At 46.3% G+C, this 26995-nt stretch overlaps 1 protein-coding gene and 1 long non-coding RNA gene across 2 annotated transcripts in view; one reads left to right on the forward strand and one right to left on the reverse strand.

Annotated features, from left to right (window-relative positions):
• PAPSS2 (3'-phosphoadenosine 5'-phosphosulfate synthase 2) overlaps positions 1–23453 on the reverse strand; it is a 67322-nt gene extending 43869 nt beyond the window's left edge. The window contains exon 1 of the mRNA XM_059397409.1: positions 23169–23453. Within this exon, the coding sequence (XP_059253392.1) occupies positions 23169–23195 (27 nt within the window). The 5' untranslated portion in view covers positions 23196–23453. The remainder of the gene's footprint in view (positions 1–23168) is intronic.
• Positions 23227–25895, forward strand: LOC132016221 (uncharacterized). The gene is made up of 3 exons (XR_009403920.1): positions 23227–23311; positions 25068–25143; positions 25483–25895. It is a non-coding gene; the product is annotated as an uncharacterized LOC132016221 (long non-coding RNA).
• Positions 25896–26995: the final 1100 nt, after the last annotated feature.

A 26995-nucleotide genomic window follows, 5' to 3' on the forward strand; every position in this document is an offset into this window, starting at 1 on the left:
CGACAAAGTACAGCGACACACAAGAAGGATGCTCCTTCTGAACACTACGCGGCAGGAGGCCAGACACAAAAGGGCCAAGTACTGTCCAAGGGCAGTGATCAGGAGCTCACACACAGGCCACACAACACCACCTGTAGCATGGGCAGATGGGATGGACATCCAGGGTGTCTGACCGGTCACTGTGTGAGCTGGGCCTGTCGCAGTGCAGGTCAGCCCCCAGCCGAGGACGGCACAGTGCCTCAGTGGGCCGGGGGCGGGCGCAGGGGAGCCTGAGGGACCTGGCCTGCCTCTGGAACTGCAGGCCCCCCTCGTGGAGCACAAGACGGCCGACATTTAATCACACACCCCGTGGCTGCTGTGACACACGCAGAGGGAGAGACCTCCGGCTGCCATCACCTAGCTTGTCAAGTCAAGTCAAAGCCTGGGGTCCTACAGGGAGCAACTGGGATTGTTTTTTTAACAGGATTAACCTGACAGGTTTCATCAGTCATGCATTAAAATAATCGTGGAACTCGATTTTGCTGCCTTTTGCGGACTGCATGCTTTGGTACAACAGACGAGAAATGGATTCAAAACGGCTGGGCAGGCTGGATAGCAATTCCCTGCTTTCCTGCCTCCGTGTTGTATGTGTGAGCTAACTCAGCTGAGGGACCAGAAGGGGCTCCGAGTGCCTCTTCGTGAGCCCGGTTCCCTGAACCATGTGTCTGAACCTTTGAGAATCCACAAGAGGACAAAGTATTTCCAACCACAATCCTGCAGGATCAACACCTTTGCACAACTCGTGCGCATTCCAGAACTCTCTTGGGTTCTCGTCAGCTGATGGAAACATTGGGAAGGGAAGCACGTTCCCTCGGACACACACAAGGCTCCCGCCGTTGAACGACATCGTGCTTCTGGGCCTCACCTGCATGTGACAGGCTACACAGTTTGGAAGACTGTGTTCTAGCCTCAGGAGTGTAGGGGAAAGTGGACTGCATCACAGGACTTAGGAGACTCCTTCTCTCTAGCCCCACTCCCCAGGCAAGGAAGTGAGTTTTCCAGACACCTGGGCTTGACGGTCAGCTCAGTGGGCTGGCCCAGCTCCACCTCAGCCTCTCAACCTGACCACGCCTGTCCTCTGTGTCCCTCCTCCTCCTGAGGACGGGCACACCCCTCTTCTTGCCTGTATGGAGGAGGCCAAGAGGGAGCACTGCAGAGGCCCCCACAACCCAGTCCCACCCCTGAGCTCTGAACCCTCTTCCAGCGCCAGAATCAATAGCCCCAGTCTCATGGATGGTCCGGCCTGATGTGGATGATGGGACGATTTTCTTCACCCTTTCACACTTATTTTTAGGGAGTGTTTCCTTTCTTCTGCAAAGGTCTTTTTAGATGCCATGCTTCCTAACTTTTCTCGAATACAAATATCCTACGTGATTATCCAGCATGTACTTTCCATCTGAAGGACTCACCAGAAAGCTCTGACTCCAGAAAGGAGACAACTCCCATGGAGTTGTGGTGGTTTTACAGCCCTAGGAAATCCTTTCACAGGACCTCATAAACATGCCTTGTCTGAATGCTGGTGATTAACTTTGCCCAAAACACAAGGGTCTTCTGGGTTCAACTGGAAAAATCAGCCTCAAGGCCAAGCTGACTGGATTCTGTGTACCCACCTCACAAGCTGTCCCTTTGTTGACTTGTGTCCACGAGACCGGGGACAGGGTGGGGCGTTACACTCTGCTCTTCTGTAGACCCATAGAAACAAGCTAACTCAGCAAACCTTGAGCAAACAGGGATCTTTAATGGAAGATCTGGTTTCAAAATGGAAATCTGGATCAGGTGAGCTGAAGTTTTAGTTTGCAGGGTTTTCCCCCCTCTCCTCCCAACCCCACTGCCCACCTGCTTGCTTGCTTGCTTGCTCTCTTATGTTGGGCATGTGTTGAACCTGAATAAAGACAGTAACCACAATTTCTTTGAACTGACATTTAAAAAATGTGATTTAAAAAGCATGGCATGTTTAATGACTTCCCTTCGTGCTATCAATTCTCTATTTTCCTTCCCTTTAAGGCAGACTGTTGCCACCCTATGATTGGGTTATAAAGTGCCTTCAAAATGCCAGGGTCTATACAGGTAAACATCGGAAGTCCCTCTTCTTTGTTAGCCTAATGCTCTTTGTATCATTCTCTGGTCTTTTCCCTTCCATTTTTAATTGTGTAAATTACCCTCAAAAATGACACGTAGCTTCTGGCCAAGAATCCTGTCCCTACTTCCAAAGTCAACTTGTGCTGGCCATTTATTTACCTACCCATGCTTCACAATACTTCACATCAAGTTTTCACAACAGGCCTGAAAACAACCCAAATTTCCACCAACTCACAAATACACATGAGTTATGGCCACAAGATGGAATATTACGCTGCCATAAAAAAGAATGAGTAACACCTGCTACAACACGGACCTTGAAAACATTTTATGAAGTGAATGAAGTGAAGGAAGCTAGACAGTAAACACCATAGATCATAGGATTACGGTCCAGGAAACATCCAGAAAAGGGAAATATTTGGAGGCGGAAAGTAGACTATTGCTTCTTGGGACTCAGGGTGGAAACAGGAACATTGCAAATGAGCATAAGGAATCTTCTGGGTGTGATGGACATGTTCTAAAGTTAGATTATAATGATGAGTGCACACTCTGTAAATTTCCTATGAATCTATGATCGTACATCACTGAATCTTTAAACTGGGTTGAGTTTTGTGATATGTAGATTCTTCTTCAAGAAAGCTGTTTTTAAGGATGTCCTTCACATGTTCATTGTTTAATGAAAACGCTGAGTTAGCCTATTTCATTCACTTGGAATCTCTTCAAATTCTTGTCATGGCTCCAAAATACAAAATTTTTGTCAATGACTAAGACTACACACAATAATTCATCTTGACTCTAACATTTATCCTAAGTGGGAAACATCTCCTGTTGGGTAGTGTCTTTATTTTGATGAGACTGGGGTGAGCATGGTTTCAAGGGCTTTGAAGCAGGGGGTGCAGGGATGGCTCAGTCTTTAAGCATCTGCCTTCAGCTCAGGTCATGATCCCAGGGTTCTGGGATCAAGCCCCGCTTCAGGTTCCCTGCTTGGCAGGGAGCCTGCTTCTCCCTCTCCCACTCTTCCTGCTTGTGTTCCCTCTTTTACTATGCCTCTGTCAAATAAATAAAATCTTTAAAAAAAAAAAAAAAAAAAGGATTTCAAAGCCAGGACTGAGCCCTAAGATAAGAAATGTGCGGGTAAATCAATTGTATGTTCACACAATGGAATACTATATAGCAGGCTTTCTCAACCTTGGCACTACGTGGGGGACTGTCCTATGTATCTTGGGATGGTCAGCGGTGACCTTCCTCCTACTCCCAGTTCCAACAACCAGAAAATGTCCCCAGACATTGTCAACACCCCCTGAGGGGCACAGTCAGCCCTCGCTAAGAATCGCGGGGACACCGCATTGAGAATGGACAAAGACCACCACACACAATCCGGAAGTTCCTTACAAATGTAAGCTGGCACACAAGAAGCCAGGCATGGAAGAACAGATCATATACAACTCGATGCAGATGAAGTTCGAGACCAAACAAAACTAATCCCACAGTGACCTTGGGAGAGAGAATCAGTGACTGGAGAAGGAGCTTCTGGGAATTGGTCAGCATCTGTTTCTCGGTCTAGGGGCTGGTGACACAGGTGTGTTTATGAAAATTCACTGGGCAGCATAGGTAAGACTTATATATTTTTCTGTATGTATAGTACCCTTCAATAAAGTTTAAAAATAGGGGCCACTGCTGCTGGAGCAGAATACAGGGCATTCAGGGTAACTCAGGAGGGGCGCGGCAGCGACTAACAGGGTGCTAACTCATTCCTCCACCGTGACTCCTTCAGCCCACCCTGACCCATAAGACAGAAATCCAGTGTGTTCCACTGATGAATGATGGCTTGTTCCCGGGCTACTTTGCTATCCAGGTGCCAAAACCAAGAAAGCCACCGCCACCCACCCACTCCAGCCCATTCTCAATTCAGACTTGCAGAGCACAGGCCTCCATTTAATTTCAGTGTGAAACGGAGCTGCAGGAGACAGAAAAAGGCAGGCTCACTCCAGGGCTAAAGAAAAGAATGGGTCTGATTCCCAAATCTGAGAGCAGCCCACGTGCCCGAGGAGGCAACGACCGTTGTCTGCTACACTCGTGGAGAATGGCTTGTGCTGGGTCATTCATGCTCTCACTTTCAGCTGGGGCTTCTCCAGACCAGCGATGTGCCTTGCCCAGAGCGGACCAGAGCCAAGGATGGAGTCTCTTGCCATAACGACCTTTGATCTAAGCAGGGTTAGGGGGACTAGTTAGACCCAGGCTCACTAATGGAACCAGTGAGTTCATGCTCTACACAACTTAGCTCCTGAAATCCTCAAAGTATAAGGAGTTACCTGAAGGAAGTTCGCCTTCCAACCTCGTATGTATATACGCGTGTCCAAGTTAACAAATAAATAAGAGAGCAATAAATCTCCGTGGGTTTCTCATGTCTCTGCACACCGTGTGAGTAGGGTGCTAACTGCTGTCTATCCCAGGCTGTCTTTTCAAGGGAATAGCCTTGGATTAGAGAGAGAGCATCTCCACCCAGAGCAACGGGCCTGCCTGCCTATTGCCTATTGGTAAAAAGTTCAGATTCCCGAAGCTCAGAGTTCCTCTCCAGTCATGTAACACACTGCTTGTGCAGGGACCCATCTAGATGCATCCATGTCACTCACCCCCATGGGAGAGGGAGCAACAGAAACCAACGTACATACTAATGTTCGTACTGCTTACTGTGCTAGGAGTAATAAAGTTCTTTGTCCCTAACCCACGGGGTCTTATGTCTTCTGCCTTGATACTATGACAAGCTTACTGTTACAGAGCTTCTTATTAGATGGTAACTGGGATAAAATCACAGACCTCACAGGTCTTAACTATATACATTATCTAGGTAGGCAGGTAAATGGATAGGTAGATAGACAGAGTCTTCTATTTTTGCAAAGAAAATCTCCTACCTAGCTACTCGTGCTGGTGGAAAGATACTATTAGCTTACTATGTATCCTTCTACAGATATTCTGGGCATTTATAACTGTATGTATCTTGTTTCTTTTTTCTCCTCAATGTTACCAGGTTATAGACATTGTTTTGCACTGTTTTTGTTTTGTTTTGTTTTGTTTTTTGAGTGTTTGGTGATCTTTCCATATTGGTATACCTAGGGGACACCGGGACACTTCATTCTTTTTTAACAGTGGCAAACTAGTCTGTACTATGGGTATATTAGAATAACAAGCCAGTGCTGAGTATGTACTAATCCAACTCTTGTGGGGATTGATATTTAGCTTGTTTTCAAGTCTTTATTACGATACTGCCAAGAATATCACACACACATATTATCTTACCCATGTGCAAGATCTCTCTGGAAAAAAAGTTCTAGAATTTGACTTGCTAGCTCAAAAAATATGCTCTATTTTAACTGACAGATATTTCCAAACATCTCTATGATGACTGTACCAATATACACCTTCACTAGCAATGTATGAGAATGCTCATTTCCTCACATTCTTGCCAACACATGTAACCTTCAGTTTTTACCTATGCCAATCTGATGATGAAAAGTTAAATCTCCACCTTTAATTTGTATTTCTGATAATGAATGACACTGAGTGCCTTTTCATATGTTTAAGAACCATCTGTATTTCTTTTTCTGTGAATTTCATATTCTTTCACATTTTTTTGTTGATTTTTTTTCTTTCTTTTTTGGGGGGGTAGGAGTGATAAATATATATATCTATATATATAGAGATATATATATATAGATATATATATCTATATATATATATCTCTATATATATATAGAGATATATATATGCATGCAGCTCTATGTATCCTACAAGTTACAAATTTCCCCCACCCGAGGCTGTTATCTTTTGACTTTGTTTCAATTAAAAAAAAAAAAAAAACCCTTTGGCACGTAGTTTTAAAAATGGTTTTATATTAACCAGTATTTTTACACAAGTTTGTGTATGTGTAATAGCTGAGTTGGCATCACACTTAGAAAGGTCTTCCAGGTTATGAGACTATAAAAGATCCATGTTTCCTTCCTGTAGCTTTATAATTTTATTCTCTTACACTTAAATCTTTGCTCCACCAAATCATTTCTTTTCAAAATAAGTTCTCAAAACACATTAAAATGTTTATCTTTATTCATAAGGCTAAGTATAGCTAAAAAAATGATTGTTATCTCAACTTTATGATCACATTTTTTTTTTTTTTTTTACACTCCATCCTTGGCAGGCAGAACTAGAATCAATCAGCTCTAGATGTGGTTTGGTTCAAGGTATAGTCCACATGGGGGCAAGAAGATAAACCTTAGAGAGCTAATGTTGTTTTCCTATGAAGAGATAGCAGATAGGTCTCTGGTAGTGACTTGGTAAGGATGTTCTACTCTACGAAATTTTGAAATTATACCACCTATGAAAATGAACAGCATCCAAAAGCGGCACAAAGAGCTTTCTTGAGGAGGAAATTCACTTGGCAGCTCTCCCTGCTAGCTTTCTCATAGGCTGGTGAGAAGCTTAAAGAAGAATCCCCTACTCTTATTCACCCTGCTTCCGAGATGCCACACCATGTGTTCTCAGTCATTTGCTTTTTTTTTTTTTCTTCTTAAGAAAGCTCTACACCCCACATGGAACTTGAACTCATGACCCTGAGATCAAGAGTCATGGGCTCCTCCAACGGAGCCAGCCAGGCCCCCCTGTTCTCCGCCATTTTGGATCCCAAGGTCTCCTGACGCATTATAGGTGAAATTTGGTGTTCTTCCTGATAGTTGTATAGGAGAATTAGAGGAAAAGGATCATTTTTAATTTCTTTTAGGCTTAATAAAAGGTGGGTACACAGTTTTCAAAAGAGCTATAACCAAATTCACTTCAAAATAAGATAGAAGGAAAAAGAAAGGTGCCATTTTAAAGAAACCAACTGTAAAACACAAAGTCTACCACTACCTTAAGAACTGCCATGGGCTTGAGTCATCAAATCTCTTTAAGCCTAAATATCTGTATTAAATGTCAACTTGTTCTTCTAGGTACTGCATTAAGAATGAATAATCTCTGGGAAGGTAAGTGCTAGAAACATGGATTTTTAAACCTAGTGAGATAAATTTAAGTTGATCAAACCCATAAACAGAAAAACTGAGGCAAGAAAAGTCACAATGGGTGGAAAAGGCTTGGTTATAAATTAAATTGATTCATTGTAACTAATTTTAAGTGCTAGGAATGAAAAACATAAAGGGCCAGCATTTCTGCCCAGGAGGTACTTCCACATTTTCCCCCAGAAATGCCAGTTACACTGACCACTCACAAAGCAAAGGCATTTTTGGAGAGTTCTTCCACTGTGGGTTCCTGATACTCAAGTCTCAAAAGTGACAAAAGAATTCTTTTAACTGTATTCCCACTAGAACACACTAGGTTCAACAGCGAGGACTGGAGACTTACATTATCAAGAATCACAAGCAACTTACAAAAATGGGCCACCCTCTTGATTGTGAGATGAGAATGAGGCACATTTCCAAGGCCAAATGGTCACGACAGCCAAGAAGAGCTGACTAAAAGAATGCTCTCCAGGTTTTTCCAGAAAGCTGTCTGCTCATTAGGTAATGGCAAAACAGGACAAGCCTGGCAAGCTTTTAAACATTCCAGTTGCAATATTTCATTTTAAATACTCCACGAGGAATGCAGCCATCACAGAAGTCTGCCTTAGCTAGGAAATGGCCTAACATTTCTGGAAAAAAGAAAAAAATCCAAAAAGGGCAAGCAGCACCCCACAGTAGAGAAACCCAGCCTGTTACTGGCTAGCTGCTGGCCCTCAGGCACATTGCAATGCTCCACATCTGCCCAAGCAAGAAATCAGGCTAGACCACAGTTTTCTAGCGGGGAAGAATTGAGGAAACTCCCAATCGGCTTTTAAAGAAACCAACACACACTGATTTAATCCGATTCTCTGGGAGTGCAGTGCAGGCCTCGGTATTTTGTAAAGCTTAGCAGGATTGAAAATATTGGACAAGACGGTCCCTAAGCTCCCACTCAGGTCTCAGTCAATTCAGGGAAGCATGCAGAACCCACATAATGAATGGAACACAAGACAGCACCGAACATGGGCAAGCACACAGACAGCCAGATATTAGCAGAGAATAATACTCTCAATGAAGCTTGGCTCCCCTGTCCATGAACAATAAATATTCTTAATAATGAAAACAACAACAGAACCACTAGAGGCACAGAACCACATGAAAAGTATTAGGTCATTAACCCCTGGTAATGTTTGTTCTTTTTATCCAATTCCAAACCTACAAACGCTTCCACATCAAGCTATGAAAATGTGGAGACACAAATCTCTTTACTATGAACTACAAATCAGAGTGTGAAAGTGGTAGGTTTTTCATTTCATACATTTTTTTTTTTAAAGATTTCATTTATTTACTTGACAGAGAGAGCAAGAGAGCACAGGCAGAGCAGCAGAGGGAGAGGGAGAAGCAGGCTCCCTAGCAGGGAGCCTGATGCCGGGCTTGATCCCAGGATCCTGGGATCATGATCCCAGCCTGAGGCAGTTGCCTAACCAACTGAGCCACCCAGGCGCCCCAGGTTTTTTGTTTCTCACCAGAAAATACAAGGAGTTGATATGGCAAAAGCCAAGAGATTTCTGTATGAGGACATGTGTACTCCTCGTTTTACGGAAGAAAGAAGTGATGATGAATGGTGACAGCCAGAATCAATCCTCCACGAGGGCACTGTAAGTGAAGTCCTTTAAGTGATCTGTTTGAATGAGGCCTTAAAAAATTAAATGCTCAGTCACTTGAATGTCAGACTTTTGATTTCAGCTCAGGTCATGATCTCAGGGTCGTGGGATCGAGCCCCAAGGGGGGCTCCTGTGCTCAGCATGGAGTCAGCTTGGGATTTTCTCTCTCTCTCCCTCTGCCCCTCCCTACCACCGCCCCCCACGCTGATGACCCTTAAAGGAAGATAAAAAAAAAATCCCTATCCTTGCTCACAACTGTCCTGAGTTTTCTGGATTCTAGATGAAGAGCCTCTGATCTGATCGTCCCACCTGAAGTGGCTTGTTTGTAAGCCTGCAGGCAAGGTGGAGGGCACGCGAGACCCAGGAGAGCCAATGAGCCTGTTGGGGACCAGTGTCGATGGCCCTGCAGACAGAGCCCTGGACGGTCACACAATACAGGGAGAAGGCGGAGGGCTCTCTGAAGTGGGTCCGTAAGGAGAGCTCTGTGATATTCTGGAACAAAAACTTAGACACGTCTTTTTTTTTAAATATTTTCTGCATGGTTCCTTAAGGAATGTACAGTGGCTTGTAAGATACATAAAGCATAGCGAAAGCTCGTGAATCAGAAATGAAGGAGAAAAAGAAAAGAGAAAACGGTGCAGAGACATAAAGGGACAGGGCACCAAGAATGAAGCTGGAGCAAAACCATGCACCGTGGGCTGCACCTTCACACCTGAGTTCACTGGCAGGCGCTTTGAGGGGGGAAGCCCAGACAGTCACACAGTTTCCAGTTTCCAAAGGGTGACATCAAAAACAAAAACAAAACAAAACAAAGAAACAAGCAAACACCTCCAAAAAATAGAACCCTTTTTGTACTAAGAGCAGATGGAAGTTTGTTCCCTGAGTCTCTCTAAGGAGAATATAAATACAAATGAACAATAACTCTGTAATATCATTACAGGAGACAGGACAATGAGTTTCTTGAACTCTTGTAAAAGTAATTTTTTTAAAAAACAAAGGAATGGCAACACACCAAACACAACTCAGTGTGGTGGCGGCGGGGGGAGCTGGCGAAGTAAGGCCAGGCCCACAGAGATGTGAGGACAGGCTCACAGGCTGCTGGCCACAGTGGATCCGAATTGGGCACTGTACCCCACGGTCGATAGCAGGAGGTAGCAAACATTTCTGAAAGGGGCAGAGAGTAGCGATCCCTGGGTGATTCAGGTCATGATCTCAGGGTCTTGGGATCGAGCCCCACAGCAGGCTCCCTGCTCGGTGGGGACTCTGCTTCTCCCTCTGCCCCAACCCCTGCGTATGCTTGCTCGTTCTCTCTCTGAAATAAATAAAATCTTTTTTAAAAAAGGGTGGGTCAGAAGGAGTTTTACAGGCCATGGGGTCTCCTGCAAATAGTCATGTCTCTGGGGAAAGTAGCCACAACGTGTAGGTGAATGACCAGTGCCCAGTTAAAACAAAGCTTTATGTAGACACAGGAGTTTGAATTTCACGTACTTTCACATGTCGTGAAATAGAATTCCTCTTTGATTTTTTTACTCAACCATTTAAAAAAATGTAACAACCAGTCTTAGCTTACATACAGGCCGTACCAAAACAGGCAAGGGGCTGGATTTGGGACCTCTGGGGCCTAACCTCCTGACTCCTCACCCACAGGGCCTGGATACCCCTCCCCCACTCCAGAGAGGTCCTTGACTCATGCCCATTTCTTTCCTCTAGCTTCTGTCTATATCAACTTTTTTTAGATAATGACCATTTCCACATTACACAGGCCAACTATCCTCAAAAAGCCAACCAGATGATACCACGAAGAGACATGGGTTCAGCAGTCTGATGTTCCATGGAAATAAGAACATACTCCAGGATGAATTAGCAACAAAGAAATGGTTTGGTTCCCAGTGTCCTTGTTAGAACACACACACACAGCAGAAACATTTGAATGTACAACTCTACTTCAAGGATCACGTGTTAGAGACACGTGTGTCTTTTAGAGACACATAAAAACACATGTAATTAGCTGAACCACTTAACTACAGGTGTTGTAACACAGGACTTACTCTCTCAGTGGGAATGAGGCCAGATAGTGCCTCACGACACACAATTAGTCAGGGCAATCCCAGGAAGAAACCCTTCATTCAAGTATCACTCATGTCCCCAAGCTTCTGTCTTGGGGGACAAAATGAGATACTAGGGATCTTGGGAAGCTGGGCTTGTTGCTACTCTCCCCCTGGCTCATGAGAAGGCTCCATCTCTTTAGTGTCCTTGTCTAGGATTTGTAATACTTGTAACCACCCACTCTGGAGAGCTGCTGGGATTACCTAGAATTTATGAGGAAGCCTGGACGAGTGTGATGAAAGGAAGGGATTGTGCCTTACCCCAAGGAGCCCCGCTAGGGTTCAGGGAGGTGACAACCCCCCCTCGTGGAAACACAGCACACAGCAAACTGTGTCCCTCCCAAACGGGAAACTGTTTCAGAACATGCTTCAAACCACAGAGCTGTAGGGTGTGACACAGGTCTGGGCTGCCCTTCTGCAAACACTGACCCTACAATCTGCCCACCGTAGGCTGTGTTTTATTACCTCTCTGTATTTTTTTGACACTTTCACAATCAGTTCTGTAATGAGCTGTGCATAGGATACGGGCTCCTTGAATCCTGAAAGATTACAGTCCCGCACGGAGCTGTGGAAATGCCGGCGGAGCCCCTCGCACAGCCCCTGAACAGGCGCCGAGCTTGCGGGGCTCTGGGAACGGCAAGGTCATGAATGCTGGTCTGTGCGGCGCTCACATAATGAACAAGGCAAGATCTAGAGTTACATGTAAGTCACTGCCACGATTTCTAAGGACACTTCTTCTTGAGTGCGTGCATTCAACTGCTAGAACACTGAAGCTTTGTGTTGTTAAAACAAGATGCTGGGTTTCATTCCAAACACCACCGCTCCTAAAAATGGCTACCGAGCCTCATCCAAATGAAAATTTATTGCCTTTTAACAGCATTTGCTAAAATCCACATCTTCTGCAGATGATACCACATTCCAGAAAGCCACTGAGGAAAATCCCTGTCAGGGCAACCAGGGGCGTCTTTTCAGTTTCTTCCCTGCCTTCATCTGCATCCACAAAGACAAAATTCTAAGCCGGCTTTAAATAATCAGAATAATCTTCTTCATCCTGATGGCCTTACCATCCATGATCTCCATTACATTAAAGAACAAAAGAAAAAGAATGATGGAAAACATAGCATTCATGCTTCCCGGTGGTCACTCCCAGCACTGTCTCTGAAGGCAAGCTGTTTGACCTCCTAAGACCACGGAAGAGAACAGCCGTCAGTCACTTATTCGTTGGTCACTGTGAGATAAGATATGTGAGATAAGATACCGTGGAAAGTCCCCGCATAGATGCTTGATCTCTCCTCGCTCCCTCTGTTTAGGGAACCCAGCTGGATCAAGGAAGATGCCTTTCGGAACCCTGAGGGAGATTTACACTACGACCAAGAATCGTCTCACAGGGGCGCCTGGGTGGCTCAGTGGGTTAGGGCCTCTGCTTTCGTCTCAGGTCATGGTCCCAGGGTCCTGGGATTGAGCCCCACATCGGGCTCTCTGCTCAGCAGGGAGCCTGCTTCCCCCTCTCTCTCTGCCTGCCTCTCTGCCTGCTTGTGATCTCTGTCAAATAAATAAATAAAATCTTTAAAAAAAAAAAAAGGAATTCATCTCATAGTGTGCTGTTTAAAAGACTTCTTAAAAGAAAGACTCAGGCTGTCTGCTATCAGCTCTGGTCATGATCTCAGGGTCCTGGGGATCAAGTCCCGAGTCAGGGTCCCTATTCAGCAGGAAGCCTGCTTCTCCCTCTCCTGCTGCCACTCCCCCTGCTTGTGTCTCACTCTCAAATAAATGAATAATAAAATCTTCTGAAAAAAATAGGTAGACTCAACACTGGGGGAAAAAAAAGGGGGGGAAGAAACCAGGTATTCATGATGACCCAGATTTTCCCACTCATTAAAGTGGCTAACTGTGCTGCTACAGCTCATCTTCTGGACAGAAGCGTGCATCCAGCATGTCTGGCACAGTGAAGACATGGCTTCTTGTGATCCCATTTCTCTGCTGTTACCGCTCTACTCTCTTCGTTGAAATACGGTAACCCGGGGCGCCTGAGTGGCTCAGTGGGTTAAGCCTCTGCCTTCAGCTCGGGTCATGATCCCAGGGCCCTGGAATCGGGCCCCGCATCGGGCTCTCTGCTCAGCGGGGAGCCCGCTTCCCTCTCTCTGTCTGCCTCTCTGCCTGCCTGCCTGTCTGTCTGTCAAATAAATAAATAAATAAATATAATCTTCAAAAAAAAAAAGAAAGAAAATAAAAATAAAGAAATACCGTAACCCTGACTCCAGTAAAGGAGTTCACGCTCATGCCCAGAATCGCACCCACTAGTGCTGCTCCCTCTTCTTCACACTAATGCGACCGTTCCCCCAAAACAGAAGGTGCCTTCTAACTCTCAGAGTCTCTACATGCGCCTTGTCGGTCCCTACTGAAATCAAAGCCATCTCCATCTGGCTGCCAACACCCGTCAGCTTTGACCTCCATTTGGGTCAAATTTTTATTGTATGAAAAATGCACTGGTGGCCTGGTCACCTTTTATTGTGTCTACGAATCACACTTACTACTTGGCTCGAGTACTAGCAGCTTTAGTGGAAACAAACCATTCTGTGTTGGCTGAATAGGAACATAGTGGTGAGGCTGACAAATAAAACTGTTACCCATGCATGCTGGGTCTGAACACAGAGAAAATTCATTTTCCAATTACTCACCTTCTGTCACCTGAAGGGGGGAAAATGTGTGTAAAGGTAAAGGAACACACATTTGCTATCGTGTTTCCTTTACCCTTTAAAAAAAAAAAAAATGCTGGGAAGTATTTCTAAATAGAATTCATTACTGGGGCACCAGGGTGGCTGAAGTCAGTGACGTTTCTGACTGTTGATCCCAGCTCAGGTCGTGATCTCAGGATGGGGAGATGGAGCCCCTGCCTCGAACTCTGTGCTGGGCATGGAGTCGGCTTGAGACTTTGTCTCTCCCTCTCCCTCTGCCCCACCCCCCACCCTGCTTGTGTGCTCTCGCTCTCTCAAAGAAGAAAGAAAAAAAAAAGGAGAAAAAGAAAGAAAGAAAAGCTTTCATGACTATTATCTTGAGATATTAGCACTAGGCAGCTGCCAAAATATTTTGCAAATGAAGCAGTAATACTAGTTACCTCAGTCTCCTTCCCTCTATGATATAAACAACTTATTAACCACAGAGGAGCTAAGAAGATTTTAGCTTCTCCTGTGAGTAACTCTCTAAAGACTTCTTTCAGTTAAATGAGCTCCCTCCTGACTATTTGTTCATAAGCTTGCTTCCTGAGATGATGAGAGCCCTAGGTGAGCTAAAATAAAGCACAGGAACCCCCTAGAACAGGGCCTGTCACATTCGTGCTCAGTGCTGGAGAGGAACAAGTCGCAACACCGTAGGAATTTTCTAAGAAAACATGCTCTAGAAATCAAAACTCCTGATAAATATGCAAATCCCTCAGGTGGAATCTTAATGTCAACGTTTTAGGAGCTCTCTTCTATGACTCATGTAAACACAATGGATAAAAAAGTATAAAAAATTTATACGCAAAGTATAAAGTTTTTTCTTTTATTTTTTAGTAAGGACTCAGTGCATTGCTGTATTACTACTGATCCTATGGTCCAAGAGCTGTAATTACTCATATAATTTTGGAACGGCCCCTCTCTACTGGGACTCAGTGGACTAGGTAGATTCACGTGGCAGGACCACACAATCATTATAGTAGACTTTATGGTACTTCATGAATTTAGGATAAACAGAGATGGATGGATTTTCAGGCTAAGATGGAAATTCCAAGAACTACAGAATCGAAGGTCTGAGTGTGTAACTGACAAGGTCCGACTTCTACCAAATACAGTTTTATCTGTATCACACACCATATAATCACTGGCATCGCTTGCTTTTTTTTTTTTTTTATAAAATAATTAAACTGAGAAGGCTTAAGGGAGTGAGTGAGGTTAAGGGAATAGGTTGAATTTTTGAAAGGGATATGGGCTGCCCACTCAAAAAATATTTCAAAATAGTAAACTTAACATTTGGGGGACACTGGTTTTTGGGCTGTATCTCCAGAAGGTCAAAACAAAATGCTAGAGCTAAATCAGGGTGTAATCATGACTCATTGATAATCAACTCAGGAGTGGTGTTTTGTTTTTTAATCTATGGAAAATATTTCCAAGTCAATAAAAGAAGAAGCAAAACTGTAGAAAGAAATGGGTAGGGCCTCCTTCAAAAGGAATGTGCTACAGACAGAAGTGGTGGGGGTGTAGTCAGGGGCCAGATTTCCAGCTCCATGGTTGGCTCACCAGCCAGCTGGCAGGGAAGATGGCCCTGCGCAAGCTTGGAAAAGCTGTGTATCAGTCACAATTACACAGGGCTTATTAAGATGAGCTCTTAATTTTTCTTCCAGAAGTAAAATGTTAAGGTCCTGTATTTAAAAATACATTTTTAAAGTATGAACAGCCTTGTTAAGCATCTGACTCTTGATCTAGGTTCAGGTTGATCTCAGGGTCACTGAGTCCAAGCCCTGCCATTGGGCTCAAAAAAATAAAAATAAAGAGAAACAATCTGAATTAAAAGTAAATCATTTAAAATTCTGGAACACCGGGGTGGCTCAGTGGTTAAGCGTTTGCCTTCGGCTCAGGTTGTGATCTCGGGGTCCTGGGATCGAGCCCCTCATCATCAGGATCCTTGCTCAGTGGGGAGCCTGCCTCTCCCTCTGCCTGCTGCTCCCCCTGCTTGCGCTCTCTTTCGCGCTCTCTCTCCCAGACAAATAAATAAATATAGTCTTCAAAATTTTAGCTTAGTAGAGAAAAGGATATTTTAAATTGTATGAGAAGTCAGTAGGAGAATTGTGTGGATTTGGACGAGGGGTACTGTAGTACTTACTGACTGGGCAGAAGGTGGAAAGAGTATAAAGGTTGTGGGTGGGGTGTTACAATTAGAAAAAGTCAATGCTATGTTTAGAAAAGACTTAATGACAGAGTTTGAATGGACTAAAAAACTATAATTAGAAAATACAAGGCTTTAGTAGCTAGCTACAGCTAATGACGGCAAGCCCAGATCCTAGGCGGGTTATTCAGTAAAGCCTTGTTGAATGAACGGAGTCTGAGGTACGTGAGGACTGAGGACATGACAGGAACAAAAAGGGAAAAGATTTTAGAGACCTTAAGGAAAACAAAGTAGTAGACAACGGGACCAGGAGCCGGGCACTGAAAAGAGAATTCAGGTTTTTAACAGTAGGAAATACATAATAAAATAAAAATTGTCGCCAATATCTCGGGTTGCTCATCTTGCTAGAAATTGGGAAGGCATGAATTATCCGTAAATAAACGATGACTTGGGAGGGAGTGAATGAAAGAGGTTTTGGGGATAATATCTCAGACTTTAACGTAGGTGATGTAGGTCTCTAACCAAAGTCTGCAAATGATTTTCAAAGCACAGACCCCTCATACATTAAAAAGAAAAGAAATAACTGCAGTAGCACTACACTAGCTATAGACACTGGGTGGATAAATATCAGTATTTTTCATAACAAAACACAGAAAGCATTTGCTAAGTAGATATATACAGCAAATCTTAAGCTGGCATAGAAATGATCACCTCTAACGATGTAGCAGGTGACATAGTACATTCACGCAACTTTTAGAAAAGCTTTGTAACAGGTCACAGGCCATACAGTTTTATTGCCAAAAGTTAATATTTGCTGCTGGATTGAGTTTGCTGTGTTTATGTGGCAGTTATGTTTCCTCGATACCAGTTACAGCAAAATCAACTTCCAGAGAAAATCTGAAATGCAGAAAGAGCTGCTGAGAAGGTTTTACAGGAAGTCACCCCAGCCAATGGATGGAAGTCACCATGTGTTATCAGAGGAGAGTTCAAGTTCAAGTTTGGGACAGTGGCTCCCTTACAGAGAGAAAAAAAAATAGTTCCCTCTTGTGCACCAACTTATGCTAAGTTGAAAAAAAAACTATCTGGTGACTGAAAAGGCAGAAAAGAGGAACAAGAAGACCAAATCTGTACATATCCAATGTTATTGTTAACTGACCTTGCTGGAAAATTTTATTTCATATTTATTGAAAGCGAAGGGCGCTGACACACCAGTGTGAGTCTGCGAAAGAGTGCAGTGTCCTGTGCCTTGCGCTGGGCTTGGGGAGAGAGGGGACCAAGTAGCTTGGGAGACTCTGAAAGCAGGGGACACTGAATGTGCCTGTGATCCCAAACGGACCCCAGAGGACAGGAGGCATAGACAGATTCCAGCAGCCCTCAGAGCCCCTCAAAGTGCCAGCCTGGTCACACCAGGGCAGGAGCCTGGTTCCCACACTCCTGGGAATGGCGGGGAGTGTCAGGATCTCAGCCCCAGAACTGTGCTGGGGCTGCTGTGACCTCAAGGTAGCCAAGGACATGGAAAAAGAAGAAGGGGCCTTTCAGACCAGAATGCACTTGAACTAGACCAACACTAAGGAGGAGGTAGAATGGTGCACATCTCAAAGGATGCCCACCCAGATAAGGTAAGAGCCCCCCCCCAGCCCTGACATTAGTATTTAGTATTTTGTAAGGAAAAAGGATTAAATTAAATACTTCTGACTAGCAATCTGATTTTGGTTTTTAAAGCACTTCTTTTTAAAGTGCTCCCTTTATAAGAATGATACAAGTAGGGAAGATAAAGGTGGCATAGGAAACGTTAGTGACACACAGGAATCAAGAAGAGGCAGAGATGTTTGTCTCCAGCACTGATGGTCTAGGTTACACACATTTCCTTCCATGCAAACAAATAAGAAATGCAAGTTATAACATAATCTAATTAGAAACATCAGAAGCTGACAAGAGAAAAAGAAACTACCAGGTTAAAATCCACAAGGAAGTAGGGACGTAAGAGGCAGGCAAGCAGGGAGGCACGTCTCTCCTGGCAGGAGCAGGTGTGAACGATTTGGACAGCCTCACGGGGAGCTGAAGGAGAAATTGAAGCCCGGTACGCACCCAAGTGGGAAGAATAAAAAAGCCTTGTCAAGTTAAGCAGAGGCTCGTGAGAGTCCTCCCCTACATGGACGAAGAAACCCACCTCCCACACGGACAGGCTGCAAAGACAGTTTGCCTTGGCATTGAAAGTATTCCTGCGGGGAGGCGGGGTGGGTGTGAGAACTTGTTTGCAGAAGCTGGCCCTTGTGTGCAAAACTGCAACTCAAATTCATCTCACCTGGGTGGTCTGAAACACCTGAAGTGGTAAATTTAGGTCAACGTGGTCCCAGACCCGTGATGCTGCCAGAGACCAGGCAGAAACAAAACAAATTCTACCCCGAAAAAAGGCCATTCATCCTACGCCTCAAAGAACCCCTGCAAGTCCTTTTTCATTGGTAATGACAAATGCCCAGGCAAAAATAAGCAAGCACACAGGAGCAGACAGAGGAGAGAGAAGGGGAACTCTCAGAAAAATTGAGATCCTACAAGCACATTCACCCTTTAATGAGTTCTGTGGCCATGTGTGCAACAACAACTTACTGAGCACCTAGTATGTACCAGGTGCTGTATCAGGTCAGGTCAGCTGTGTCATCGCAGCTGTGCTGTGAACAAGTCACCCAGGGGGTGAAAGCTTCGTTGAAATGACATTATATTCATGTTCATTTATGTTTGGTCTCTGTGTTTTCCTAAGACTTCCAAACACAAAGACTAAGGAGTGCCCGGGACTATTTATTCAAGGACTTTGAAATAAACAGTCACCTCCTAGAGGACTGACATTGACACTGTTGATTCCTCTTCAGGTCCCCAAACCCACGTTCGAGTTAGGCCTAATGATCCTCTAAGCAAACCGCAGTCTCTGTGCCTGGACAGAAACATGATGAAAGACACGGATACCGATCTCCGAATGAGCTGCATTTATCTTTAATGGCAAAGGTCCACACAGAGGAGTCTGGGGTAACAGCATGAATTGGACAAACACTAATTTTAAGGCAGATGTGGAAACAGTTGAAGGCACAGGAAGGGTGGAGAGAGGTTAGTCCTATAGTGACACCTACACAGAAGGCCTTTCTTTCTAGGCCAACGCTGTTGGCAAGATCTTTCCGATCTTTGGGTGACTCTGGTGTGTGCGCACTCATGACCGGCCCTGCTCTTCTCCAGCTTTTCATGGACGACGGCTCAGATCATGACTTCTGTACTTCTGCAGCTGTTCGCTCTTATTAAATATTCTGGTAGTTCTAATTTACCCAGCTTTCGGAACACTAGGACCTGTATTTTCTGCTTTTTGTTTGACGAACCAGGACATTGTAGTGGAGTGACTACAGCTACCATATACAGGGGACTTCCTCGGGGCCTGGAACTGTGCGAGATACTTTTTAGTTCTTTACTCCTCACAACCTTGTAGGGGCTAAGGCATCATTACCTCCATTTTACAGATGGATACTATGCACCAGAGATTACATCCTGGAACAGATACAGCAGGAGCATGAGCATGGAAGGTGGACAGATCTGGACTGAAACCCTGACCGGCTCTAGGCATGCTCCTCCCCTAGAGACAAGGCTCAGTTTGGCAGGGCACAGGCCTCCACGTGGATGAAATGAAAGATGGTTTGACTTCTAAGTAGTGCTGGTTTCTCCTTCCTTCCAATGGATACTCGTTGAAAATTCCTATCTCCCCCTATAGAGCATCGTCAAATAGTTTTCGAAGCAACTCCTATTGGAAAACTAATGTGGTATTGTACAGACTCCATAAAATAATAAAAGGTCGGGACGCCTGGGTGGCTCAGTGGGTTAAGCCGCTGCCTTCAGCTCAGGTCATGATCTCAGGGTCCTGGGATCGAGTTCCCCATTGGGCTCTCTGCTCAGCAGGGAGCCTGCTTCCCTTCCTCTCTCTCTGCCTGCCTCTCCATCTACTTGTGATTTCTTTCAAATGAATAAATAAAATCTTAAAAAAATAATAATAATAAAAGGTAAATAATCGCTTATATTTATGGATCATTTTAAGGTACCAATACCCCTTCACTCCTTCCCAACCACTGGTTTGCTTGATGTTTTGGAAAGTATATTTTTTAAAGATTTTATTTATTTATTTATTTGACAGAGAGAAATCACAAGTAGATGGAGAGGCAGGCAGAGAGAGAGGGAAGCAGGCTCCCTGCTGAGCAGAGAGCCAGATGCGGGACTTGATCCCAGGATCCCGAGATCATGACCAGAGCCGAAGGCAGCGACTTAACCCACTGAGCCACCCAGGCGCCCTTTGGAAAGTATTTTACTATCTCATTTGTCTTTTTTATCTCTGGGACATAATAACATTGTCTGAACACAACAACACTGCCTTGAAAAAAATGCTAATCCAGGAAATGATGCAAGAAGAAAGAATCAGGCCTTTGCCTTTCTTTCCAGTCCTGTGGAGGCAGACTGACTGCCTCCTTCCTTTTCCTGGGTCTGGGTGCATGCGGGCGGGACGTTTGGTGGCCAGAGCTGGAGGTAAGTAAGGCACGGGAGGGAGAGACGGATGGGACACAGTGTTGTCTGTGCTTTTCCTGGTAAGGATGTCTAGCCCAGAAGGAATGTGCTACCTTTCCTTATAAAATAAATAAATAAATAAATAATTTCATTTTCTTCTCAAGCTCTTAAGAAAGTCATCCTAGGGACGCCTGGGTGGCTCAGTTGGTTAAGCAGCTGCCTTCAGCTCAGGTCATGATCCCAGCGTCCTGGGATCGAGTCCCACATTGGGTTCCTTGCTGGGCGGGGAACCTGCTTCTCCCTCTGCCTCTGCCTGCCATTCTGTCTGCCTGTGCTTGCTCTCTCGCCCTCTCTCTCTGATAAATAAATAAAATCTTAAAAAAAAAAAAAAAAAGCTTAAAAAAAAAATAAAGTCATCCTATAATTGCTCATTCAGAGTGTGCCCCCCCCCAAAAAAATCCTCGGAAAGATGTACTGTATTCATCCCACACAGTAGGAGTGCAACAAATATTTGCAATTATCGCAGTGACCGTAGTGTACATCGACCACCCTCTGTGGACAACGCAGAAAATAATGCAGGGATTCCTGTGAGTCTCTGAAAAAGGCAGCCCCGCCTCACTTTTAGGATAGCTTTCTAGATCAGCACGACCTATTTCTCAACTAATGATTATTTCGAAGGCCAAGCGTGTGGACATATTTTGTCTGGGGCCGCAAGGTTTCAGATACATTCAGAGTTAACATTTAAAAGCTTGAGAGGGGGCGCCTGGGTGCCTCAGTGAGTTAAAGCCTTGGCCTTTGGTTCAGGTCATGATCCCTGCCTTTCTGCTCAGTGGGGAGCCTGCTTCCTTCTCTCTCTGTCTGCCTCTCTGCCTACTCGTGATCTCTGTCAAATAAATAAATAAATAAAATCTTTGAAAAAAATAAATAAAAGCTTGAGAGATTTCAGATGCATTTAAAGCTGGCTTCCTTTACCTAGCCGCCTCTACTGGGCCCTTCTGGAACTCGTGTTAGTATGTGGATTATAATCCTGTTGGCCAAATAAAAGTTCAGAAGTGCTGCTAGCTTTTTCAGGTGTTAATTTAATCCTACACAGAACACACACACACCCAAACAAAAAATAGAAGGCTTAAAATGAGCAGATAGGAAAAGCAAACCCTCTGGGCCCTCAAATTTCTCACTCTCTGACTACACAGGGCCCGGCATCAGTTTGTAGGCCCTGCTCTCAGACCCTCCTCACCGCAGGAGGGTCTGCTGACTGGGGTGTGAAGGAAAAGACCACCTACCCCTTCCTTACTAATGCCTGACAAAGCTCCCTATCAGAACCGGCAAGGGATTCTTGAAGCAGGCAAGAAGTACTAAAATCCCACTGATAGGCAAAGCCGCCAAGTGCCACCACAGCTTGTCAAGTAGAAGATACCATATTAGATGGGAATAAAACAGATGCTTTTCACTTAATATTTTTAAAGATAGTACAATATTGAGAGTCTCCGCACTTGAAGATCGCTCCTATAAAAGGCAGCTGGACGCGATCACTCTCGCTTCTTTAGTTGATGCCGCCTTCATTCTGGACCTTCTTGCCTGTCTTATGTGATCCCCTAAAACGGAGCGCCCACTGCCTTTTCCTTGCTGCCACCCCTGCCCAGCCCTGGTCATGACCCAGCCCCCTTCAGGACCCTCCCCCCCAAGTCCTCCTTGGCCATCTCTCCTCCCAGCCGGCCAGGAATACACCTCAAAGATAGTTCAGTGATAAGCATAATAACAGTAATAAACACGTACTGAGCACCTACTCTGTGCCAAGTTCAAGTCTAATTCTATGAGGCGGTGAACCCTCTCGGGAACCAGCATAAACCACCTGAGGCTTGTGGTGTGATAAAGATCAACCATTCCCAGTCGGCCTGCGCACTGAGGCCTAAGCGAGGCTCGCAGCCCACCTCTGGTGTGGACCGAACCCCTGTCTGCAGGGGTCTTCCCACGTTGTCAGTGATCACTGCTACCATTTTTAGGAAGCAAAATTAATAGGAGCCTCTACTGGGGGCACCTGGGTGGCTCAGTCGGTGGAGCAACCGACTCTTGATCTCAGCTCAGGTGTTGATCTCAGGGTCGTGGCTTGAGCCCCTCACAGGCTCCACGTTGGGCGTGGAGCCTACTTTAAAAAAAAAGAAAAAAGAAAAATAGGAGCCCCTATTGCCAAGAAAGGAACTTTTCTTTGACAATCTATTTCCCAAAAGGGGATGGCCCGGATCACTTCTGGATTAGGCTGAACCTCCTCAATACAGTCCACTCATCTGAACCCACCGAGCCGAGGAGCCCCGGGGCGGACCCCGAGGTGCCGCCCGCTGCCAGCCCGGCGCTGAGTCAAGCTGAAGGGCTAAGGGCCACCAGGGGAGGCGGCTGCCGGTTCCTCCACGAGGTCTGTCATTAACGTCCCCTCCGAGGAGGTGGCAGGCATAAAACCCCAGGGAGTGCCGCCGACGTGCGCCCAGCGCACAGACCCAGCGGAACCGGCCGGGGCTCTGGGCCACCCACGAGCGGCGCGGAGATGACACGGAAGAAAAGGCAGGTCCGGGGAAGCTCTTGGGGAAGAGAGGAAATCTCCCGTCCCTGTCCCTCTGGCACGGTCAGGACCGCCGCGCGCTCCGGAGCCCCCCTCCCGGACGTGGCAACCCCCGGCCGCGCAGGTTCCCCGGGGCGCGGGCGGAGACGGACTGCCCCGCGAGGGCTGCCCCGCGTCCCCCCTCCCAGCTCTCCCTCCTCCTCCTCCCTCCCAGCGCCGGAGCCTCCGCGCCCGGCTGCTCGCCCGCTCCCGGAGAAGGGGACCCGGTGCCCGGGAGCGGCGGCGGGGTGGGGGCAGGCGGCCCGCAGCCTACCGTCTTCTGTTTCTTAATCCCCGACATGCTGGCGGACTGGACGCTGCGCGGCGGACGGACGCTCGGAGCTCGACTCCCGGGAGCGGAGGTGCGGGAACTCTCAGCGCGGCGGCGGCTGCTGGGGCCCGACTCCCGGGAAGGAGGTATAAAAAGGCTCCCGCAGACACGTCGCACTTCCCTTGACCGGCCCCCTCCTCCTACTCCTCCCCCCGCCGCGCTCCTCTCCGCCCCGTCGGCTCCGCCAGCAGCGCCCAGCCCAGGGGACCCGGCCGCCGCCTGGGCGGGTCCCGGCCCGGCCCCCTACTCGCCCGAGCGGCCGCGCCCCGGCCAGGCCGGGGTCGAGTTCGCCCTCCCCTCGCCCGCGCCCAGCCGGTGCCAGCGCGCCCCCGCCTCCCGCCCCACCCCGCGTCTCTTCCAGGAAGGATTCCAGCCTCCGGGACGTGCCTGTGGGCAGGGTCTTCGGGGGGCAACCGCGGCGAGGGTTCCGGTTACTGATCCTGCGTCTGCACCCGGCCGTGCGCTCCTCCTGCGCCCCCGGGTCCCCGCGAAGCCATCTCGGCCTACTTTCTCCCCATCTTACTAAGAAGCAACTGAGGCTTTCAGACTTTCCCCCAAGTTATATTCCAAGTGAGGGGCCTCAAACCCAGGTTTTCTATACCAGCGTCATCACGTGCGATGATAAAATAAGGGGCCCGGGGCTTACCTGCGCTCCCGAGCCGGCATGGCCCTAAGGGGTTTGCGTGCATTTGCGCCCTGGAGCTCAGGATAATGTCTGCCTGTCACAGGTGGGCCCGCTCAGGCTCCGCTGCAACTCACAAAGTCAATTAAGCAAGGGCAGCCCCAGAAAATGGCCATGGGTGGCCCAGCGAGTTTTCTCAATCCACCTCCTGCCCCTAAGTATTTCTATAGTCCTTCTGTGGGTTCAGCAACTAAGATGGGCTCTTCGAGGAAAGAGCAAAAAGGAGGCCCAAATCACTGATGGCCTAAATCCTAGGAAACCAAGGTTTTATCCGAAGAAGGCATGAGGCCACTCTCTTAACCCAGAAGTCTGGGGGAAGCAGAGGTACAAGGGGAGGGAAGCTGTAATTAGTGACAAGCACTTGGAGGGCAGTTGCTGGGTCTCACCCCTCTTTGTATCTTAACTCCTTGAGTAATGCCACAAACAGATCAGTAAGACCACACTTTCTGAAAAGGAGCCATTAAGATGCCCAGGGGCCACACAGCTCCTGCAGCCGTGGCCCTTCTGGGAAGGGGCTGGAGAAGTTATTTCTTCTGAGGAGGTCAAGGGTAGAACTTTGGTTTCAGACCTAACTGGACTTCTGGACCATGGACAGCTTGCCAGACAGACCCCTTCATGCCTTCTCCATGGCAAAGTGGGAAAGAAAATGGTCAGCAGTCGAAAACCAGGAACCCAAACAAAACAAAAAATCCCTTAAAAGGCAGTCTTACATGTTTGTACAGACTTAAAATGTCAGTATATGTATTTTCTTACCCATTTGGAGTAAGCGGCCACCACTCCCTTCAACTGTGAGCAACCAGAGGGCAGATACTGGATTTGAGTTTCTGTTCTGAACACAAACCCTTTGAATTCATGTGGTTTGAGCAGTAACATCCATTCTTGTTTCATCGGAAAAATCCTCTTGTATCCATTCCAACCATATTTCGAACCCTGCCAGATGTAAGCAAAAAGGTGAATGAAGTGTGGATGGGGAAAGAGCAATTGGTGTGATTGCTGTGTTTTTTCACAGGATCTCTAAAATAGTAGTGTTTCAGAAACAGAAGGAAGTGGAGGACGAGTATCTAAGGGTTAGTTTCTGGAAAAGGAAGATGCGAATGTCTAGACCTAGGGGAGGTCTTGAGATCCTTTACTGTCCAATCGCCCGTCTCCATATTTCACAGAGGGGCCATGTCGAACTGGTACCCGGAGGGGAGATAGAACGGGACCCTTGACCTTCGTCACCAGCTGGAGGCAGAGGTGAGCCTCCAGCCTGGGTCAGAGGCTCCCTCCACGCCCTGTGACCTAAATCACTCCACCTTTAGGTTGGCTAGTTCAAGACACCACGAAAACTACACACAGGACTACTTATCTCGTTTTAGATTTAATTAATTCTCAAGTAGTACTTTGGAACAGTCATGCTTTACTACTTCTTTGGAAGCAGTTCTGGTGACGTAGGCGGCCTTGCCTCCCCTCCCCTCCCCTGGGTCCAGGCTGCATCGTCAAAGACCCTTCCACAGCCCAGGCCATCCGTTCCGCTGTAATTCAGCATGGCAACTCACTCAAAAGCAAACTAATCATTCTTTTTTACTTTCACAGGTTTTTTTGTCTTCTTTCAAAGGCAATGTCTTGAATTCTTTTTCATCTCACTACCATCTTGGTCCTAGGAAAGGACATTCCTTCCTGTGAGCAACCAGTAGCTTAATTTTTGGAGTCTGTGATTCCAGCCCATCAGAGCCGAAAGCAGGAAGAGCGAGGAAGTGTTAAAGTCTGTCCATTCATAAGGACACAATCTCCATAAATTTCTCAGTAATGCTCCCTCCAAGCCCTCGCTATAAAGTACCGTGAGCTACCCTGTGCCAATTTGTAATCCTTACACTAATTTGCATGAGGGGCTTTTTTCTCTACTGCCTATTTACTTTTCTTCCTTCCAGAACTGGCTGGGTTTAATAATTAACTTAATGAGGTGGTGGTTACTACTTGGTCTTTTATTGTTTAGAAAAGATGGAATCAGTGAGCTCCCAAAAATAAACAAAGGAAACACATATACAAAGAACATCAGTGTTGGTGCGAGCTTTATGCCATAGGTTCTCCAACACATTTGACGTGGGCTCATCACAGTTTAGGGGATCTAGCTTGGAAACAAGCTCCCCAGGATGGCCATTCCCAGAGAATGCGGTGACACTGCCCCCTAGTGGTCGTAATGGAAAAAAGACCTTATTGTTGAAACCCCCTGATCCCCTTAACCAAAAATAAATTCAGGAGTCCCCTTGAGTCAAGAAGCCCTTAGAGAAAGTTGTCTAAAGGAGCCAAACACTCTTCTTAGGCATAGGTACTCCCAAGAGAAGCAAGATGCGATCCCTGTGTTCAAGAAACTCACAGTCAAGTGAGGGAGACAAACAGCGTTCCACCTCCCTCCCAGTCATTCCAGTGCAAACCCTGGCTGAGCAGGTAAAAAATCTAACCTAACCGTTAATCTTCAACGCACATCTGAAGGGTTCCACTGTGGTGTGGGTCTGCTGACGGGAGTTCCCAAAACCACTCTCCTGGGGTATCTTCAACAATTTCCAGTTTGGGATTCTGGATGGCCCATTTAAAAATTCCGTGCCCTTAAGCGATGTGAGAGGAGATCCTTTCAAGATTTCTGTGTGCCCGTTCCATCCCTGTTCTGTCGCCTACACCTGAGTCAACAGGACAATTTTATAGATGTTTATCTTTCCAAAGCATCCACTGTCCTCGGAGAAAACACTACTCTTTTTTTCACTTGTATGCTTTTCATTTAAGTCACATGAAAGGCAATGACTTAACTTCACTCACAGTTAAAAGTGGCAGAAATGGGTTTGGGGTCACATGCTATGGAGCTTAGTAAACAACTAGGTGGGGGGGTGGGAATGCAGGAGACTGTGGGCATCTCAGTGCATCCGACGATCAGAGAACATTCATTCGGCTGTGGGTATCTGTCATTCTTTTTCTAAAAGAAATGGAGGGCATGGATTAAATAGGCCACTCAGTTAAAAGAAAGGATGTTGTGGGAGCACAGAGGAGGGACATCCAGCTCAACTTTGGAAGACAGAGGTCAAATTTTGTGGGGGACAAAATACATGAGCTGAGA

The sequence above is a fragment of the Mustela nigripes genome, chromosome 4, assembly GCF_022355385.1.
Source record: "Mustela nigripes isolate SB6536 chromosome 4, MUSNIG.SB6536, whole genome shotgun sequence".
Taxonomy (NCBI): Eukaryota; Metazoa; Chordata; class Mammalia; order Carnivora; family Mustelidae; genus Mustela; species Mustela nigripes.